At 60.2% G+C, this 6,051-nt stretch overlaps 1 protein-coding gene across 3 annotated transcripts; it reads right to left on the minus strand.

The window, feature by feature from the left end:
• Positions 1-19: 19 nt before the first annotated feature.
• Positions 20-5,777, minus strand: FGF17 (fibroblast growth factor 17). Of its 3 annotated transcripts, none has more exons than XM_014867118.3 (5): positions 5,591-5,777; positions 5,364-5,400; positions 2,243-2,420; positions 1,902-2,008; positions 20-792 (listed from the first exon to the last, which is right to left on the minus strand). In XM_014867118.3, the coding sequence occupies exons 1-5, from the start codon at positions 5,623-5,625 to the stop codon at positions 499-501; spliced, it is 651 nt and encodes a 216-aa protein (XP_014722604.1). In that variant the 5' UTR covers positions 5,626-5,777; the 3' UTR covers positions 20-498. The 3 variants fall into 3 exon arrangements, with proteins under 3 accessions (XP_014722604.1, XP_070361341.1, XP_014722605.1); XM_014867119.3 differs by having other exon boundaries at positions 368-792; positions 2,243-2,387; XM_070505240.1 differs by lacking the exon at positions 5,591-5,777 and having other exon boundaries at positions 5,364-5,445.
• Positions 5,778-6,051: the final 274 nt, after the last annotated feature.

Raw genomic sequence — 6,051 nt, forward strand, 5'->3', positions numbered from 1 at the left:
CCCTTCAAATAGCCCGTTTGCAGGAAAACCGTTTTATTCTGGGGCTGGGAGCTGGGGGTGGGGGTGCAGGCCTGGGGAGCGGAATGTGAAGAATGGCCAGCCCTCTTTTTCCCTCCTGTTTTCCTGAAACAAAACCCAGAGTCCCCTCCCGGGGTCTGGCCCGGAGGAGCGCGGAGGCCTGGGCGGGCAGAGGGGGCCGGACGGGTGTGAGCAGAGCCGCCTCGGGCGGCGCCTGCGAGGCTGGCCCCCGACCTCCGCACTGGTTTCAGGGCGCGAGCCCGGGGTCGCCGCCCGGGGCCACTCAGCGTGGGCTCGGAGGCTGCCCCGAGGCGCCGGTCTGGTTTGCGGCAGTCCTGCCCCCCTCCATCTGGGGGCCCCGGTGTTCAGGGTCCTCCTTGGGCTCTCTGGCTCCCGCCCTCCACCCCAGCCCAGTCTTTGGATTAGGAAGGGGAGGGGACAGGAAGGCTGGTGAGGGGCGCTGCCCCCAGGTGTCCCCGACTACGTCAGGGGCTGTGGCCTCCGAGTGCGCTTGGTCCGGCGCGTGGGGGCCGAGCCCACAAACTCGAACTGCTTCTGCCTCTCGGCATGGTTGGGGAAGGGCAGCTGGCCCTGGTAGAGCCGCTTGATGAAGTGGGCCTCTCGCTGGTTCTGGCGGCTGCGGGAGGCCTGGCGGGGCCGCCCCTGCCGCGTGAAGGCCATGAACCAGCCCTCACGCCGCGCATTCTGGAAGGCCGTGTAGTTGTTCTCCAGCACGATCTCCGTGAACACGCAGTCCTTGCTCTTCCCACTGGGCTGCGGGGAAGGAAGGAGAGGAGGGGAGTTCCCACCCACCCTGTGTGGTTATCTGCCTTTTGGGCCTATTTGGCAGGAACTGAGGAGGAAGTGACAGGGACTGTGAGCTCACAGACTCCTGCCTGTGAGATGGATGCCCTTGCTGGAGAGGCAAAGGTGGGAGAAAGGAACAAGCTTTGCTTGGGGTCAGGTCTGAACTTAGACACAGGGTTGTCATTTGGAAGTTTTACGCTTTGAACAAGGTATTTAGCCATGCTGAGCCTCAGTTTGCCGAGATGTAGCATAAAGATCAAGATAATTATGCAGTTCAGTGCACACGCTGCAGCCCGCCATACAGAGAAGGCTCCTCCGTCTGGGTGAGTGGTGTTGCCGTGTGGAGGGAAAGGAGGCAACAGTCTCTGATGAAAAGACAGGGCAGACGTTTACAGAACAATGATTATGTCAAGAGCCACATAGCCACCCTTTCGCTCTATAGTTGACCTTGACACTGTGCCCAGTTTTACAGAGAAGCCTGAGGCTTGACAAAAACAAGCAAATATTCGGTAAGAACAGCCAGAAGAGGAAGCCAGACTTGGCCAGTGGCTAAGGAAATGGAATTCTCTCTACACAACAGCTGTGGAACCCCCCATTGTACTAGTAGTCTGTTACACTGGCAGGCAGTTAGACTGGTAGGTGGTTACACTAGAAGGTAGTTATACTAGTAGGCAGTTAGCACACATCTTGCTAGTTGGATCCTGTGGACCCCACGGACCTTGGGGGAGCCTCTGTCCTTGCGTGAATGCCCAACTCTCTACCCTGATCAGCCCTTAGCCCTCAACATGGGGGCTGCAACATGATGTTGGTGCTAACATTCTTACTCAGTGAGGCTGCAGAAATACCCCATAAACGAGAGCCAAGGATCCTGGGACCAGCCACTGTCCTCAGAGGGCTTACAGATCCACAGGGACTCCTTCAAATGGAGAAACCAGAGAGTGGCTGAGTGGTGGGGTGAGTGGAGAAGTCATGGTCCTGGTCCAGCCCAGCAGAGGGGAGCCAGATGCTGTTGGGGCCGCAAGCCCCGCGCCAGTGAGGCGGAGTCTCTCATCTACCCCCTGTCTTCCAGGCCTCACCTTCCCGATGAGCTTGCCCTTCTTGTTCATGCAGATGTACTTCTCGCTCTCAGCCCCCTTGATGCGCACCCGGCTTCCAAATGTGTCTGTCTCTACTATGAGCTTGGCTGTGGGGGAGGGGGAGAAAGACCTCCGTCTATCAGGGCTGCCAGCCCAGGGGTGTGGCAGAGGGGCCCCCAACCAGCCTGACCTCTGAACTTGGGTGAGGGGGTTTTGGGAGGCCCTCGTGGGCTCTCCTTCTAGAGGCTTCCCCCTGCTCAACCACTGTAGCCTCTGCCCTGACACAGGATCTTGGGATGGATCAGGGGTGTGGGTAGCCTCTAGTGAGGGCTGAGTCTCACCAAACTTGTTTCCGTCCTCAGCGGTGGCAGAGATGCGACGCCCGGTGACCTGCACGTGCTTGCCGCTGGTCCGGCTGTAAAGCTGGTACTCACGGATCTGCCGCCTGCTCAGCTGGTCAGTCATGGCACCCTGGTCCCTCACGTACTGGTTAAAATTAGGAGACGGGTGATTCTCCCCCTTTGCGGTTACCAAGGGAAAAATAGTGTCAATTTGCTTTGGGTGACACCACCGCTGGTCCATGCAGGGGAGGGATGCGGAGGCAAGTGTGGTGGGGGCAGGCCATTTATCCTGCAAAGGAGAGGTACACGGTGCAGGGGGCATATGGCCATGACCTTCCTAGGCCAGTGGAGAGCCAGTCATAACCTCTTGACTCCCTGTCCACGCTGAAGCAGAGGACTGGTTGCTGCCCAGGCTTTGGGGGCACTTGGTGACACAGTGCAGGACTGGAATCCTGACCCTGGGAGCTGGAAAGGACCTTCACGGTTATGGCATGCAATCCCCTTGTTGAGTGCAGGAGGTGCACAGGGTGCCACAGCTAATCAGAAACAAGCCCTGCCCTCCCTTCAGGGTCGGAGCTTGTCCGCTCTCCAGAACTCCGGGGCCTTGGCTCATTAGCCAGGAGAACCAATTCCTCCTCGATCCTCCCCCAGCACATGCACACACACCTGCACACAGGCCCTGCACAGGAACTGGGCTGGTAGGGTCAGTGGAGAGCATCTGGGGGCCCTAAGACCCTTCTCTGTATGCTCCTGCAGGGCTCCGTGGGCATTACTTTACAGCATTTACTGCAGAACCCTGAACTCAGGCCCTGTCCCCTGCCTCTCCCCCTGGGGGCTCAGGGCTCTTAGAGGAGCCAGCCCCCATCCAGTGTCTCTCCCTCCTCCAGCGGGGAGGCGCCTCCTTAGCGGAGGGAGGTGGAGACAGCAGTGAGAGGCCCTATCAATGGTGGCCCATTGGCTGCTCCCGCAAGGCCGCCTACCTGTGCCACAATGTAACAGAGGCCCCTGGCCAGTCGGGGGCAATGCCACTGCCACCTGCTTCCCCGGAGGGGAGAGGGGCCGTTTCCATCCGTGCACTGTACAAAGGCAGGACAAGTACCTTCTCCAGGCCAGGCCTCTCCTTACCTGTTTGCCACACTGAAGGAGAGAGAAACAGACCACTTCCTGCCCTCTCTCTCCAGCAAGGTGCAAACCGGGATGACATTTCCCAGTTGCTGGTGACAGCCTCAGCTCTAGCACTAAAACATTTCTCTCTCCACCTGGATCCTGCTGGCCTGGGCTGGGACAGCTTTTCCCTGCCCCAAACCCCTAGTCCAATCGCAACCATCTGGACAGAGCTAGACTCAGAGCAGCATCTGTTAGGGGCCACTCTTTCCTGGAGGGAGGGGTGGGAAGTATCACCTTGGAGGAAGGGGGAGGTGAGGGAGCAGCTCCAGGCTGACAGTGTAACCTGCTCAGCGTTAACCCTTAACGTGTGTCACTGCTCATTTCCAACACAAGCTCTTCCACTGGCCGGGAGTGTTGCCAGGATCCCAGCCAAAGAGAGTAGACTCAGAGCAGCAATGACCACTCCATACCCTACCCTAGAAAAACCTGAGGCTAGTATGTGGGCTGGGGGACCTGCCTCCCTGCCAGGGGGTGGAGTCTGGCTGGCCCAGGATCCTTGGTGGTGGGGTCTGGCCTGTCCCCACCCCAGCCCTGAGCCTCCTGGCCCAAGTTCAGGCCCTCCGCCCTTCTTGGCGGGCAGCCTCTTTCTGGCTGGCTGTTCCAGGTCAGAGCAGAGAGGGCTCCCCCCAAGCCCCCTCCTCGCCTCGTCCCCCTACAAGCCCTGCACAAAAGCAGCCCCACGCCCCCCCATAGCCCACAGCCCCCAAGTTGCTTTCCCCACGGGACCTTGCCTGTTCCTTTCATGTTCCCGCTGCGGGGTGGGGGGGGGACCTCCCCTTCCACTGCCGCAGACAGCTGCTTGTCAGACGGCCCCTCAAGCATGGCTGTGGTCCGGCCTGCTGGCCCCCCTCCGAGGGGGCTGAGGGGCACTTCAAGGGGAAAGCACAGCTTTGCCACCTTCCCCAGTCCTGGATGGGGCCTCAGCCAGGCCATAAACGCCGGCCAGCCGCACCATTGTGCTAATTCCCCTTCCAGAACAGGTTGGGCCCACCCCCAGCCCCCTCCCAGCCAGGCTGGGGGCTTTTTTCTTGCTCTCCCTGGATGTGTGAAGCAAAAGGCCTGGAACGGGGGCTGCAGCAAAAGGGGGAATGAAAAGGGGGGGTTGTCTCTCTCTCTCCCACCCCCCCACTGCTTCAAAGGCAGCCCCTTTCCCTCTCCCAGAGAAAAGGCATTTACCTTCAAAAAAAGTCCCCACTGGATATGAAGAGAAGCGGGCCTCTGGCCTGGGAAAGCCAAGCGATCTCTCCCCAGAGCGGTTCTGGACCAGTGCATTTTAATAGCTGCACTTTTATGGAGGATCACAAAAAGGGACCGGCCCGCACAGGGGGCCGAGGCTCGGGGGAGGCTGCATGGGGGGAGAAGCAAACCCTGAATCTTGTCCCAAACCAACCTCGTTGGGCTTGACCTCATTGCCCTGTGGGTAAGGCGTCACCTTGCCCTGGCTGGGCATTCCGACTGCCCACATGCACCCCAGGCCGGCGACCCCCAGGACACCATGTTGGTGAGAGTATGGTGGTGAGAGGAACACAGTGGTTTTGCAAGGAAAACTGTCCTTTCAGGTACTTGCAAGTACAAGCCTCACCTGAGCCATCGCCTCCCTCCGCCCTCTCCCTGCCGCTCCCAGGTTCCATCCCTCCGCCTGGGCTGCCCCTTGCACTTAGCCTGGGGGAAGCCAGTGTGGGGAGAGAGAGAGAAGCAGAGACCCCAGGGGAAGTAGGGAGGGTTGCCGTCGAAGGGAAGATGGATAAAAACGTCAGTCAATCCCCAAATCTGCCATGGCCCCTTCTCCTACCCCCCTTCCAAGGACTGATCCCCCCAAACCTCAGAGACTTCTAGACCCAGGGAGAGGCCAGAACCTGCCTCTGTCCACCAAAAGGAGACTCCCCCTGCCTACCACCCCCAATTGGGTGGGGTGGGAGAGATGGGGAAAAGCTAGTGCGGGCCGCTCACCTACCTGAGTTTGACAGCAGAGGATCAGAAGCTGCAAGCACCTGTGTGGGGAGAATAGGCAGACCCAGGTATGGGTGCCAGCAGCCAGCCAGGGGCGCACCCAGGCGCTGCCCCCGCCCCCGCCCACACCCTGCCCCACCCCGCCAGCCTTGTAGGAGTCCCGGTAAGATTAGGTCTGCCCTGAGGCTAGAACTGGCAACAAAACCGCAGTCCGGGAGGCAGCGCACTTACAGAGTGAGGTTGGGCAGCAGGCGGGTGGCTCCCATCCCGGAGAGATTTCTTGGGGCGGTTGCCCCCCTGCTCCCAAACTCAGGAGCAGATGTGGGCAGTCCCCAGGGTTAGAGTCCCAGAGAAGCCAAGGTCTCTTCAGCCACAGGTTTTCAGGGGGGAGAGGAGGAGAGAGAGGGGAGGAGGAGGAGGAGAGAGAAAAGAGCGGAGGAGGAGGAGGGGGAAGAGGGCGTAATTGGGAGACTGAGGTGTGAGGTGTCCACCTTCCTGGCCAGTGAGACTGCAAAACAGCCGCTGGTGGGGGCTGCCAGCCTCTTGCTGGGCTACTCAAGCACGGAGGATGGGGCTGCTGCAGCCTTCTCCATACAGAGGCCGGCCCCTGTGGTCCAGACTGGAGGGCCCCTCCTCCTCTCTCAGGCCAGCTTCTCCTGCCCTCAGGTTTGGCGCCCCACCTCCCCAAGAGT

The sequence above is a fragment of the Equus asinus genome, chromosome 3 (assembly GCF_041296235.1).
Source record: "Equus asinus isolate D_3611 breed Donkey chromosome 3, EquAss-T2T_v2, whole genome shotgun sequence".
Taxonomy (NCBI): domain Eukaryota; kingdom Metazoa; phylum Chordata; class Mammalia; order Perissodactyla; family Equidae; genus Equus; species Equus asinus.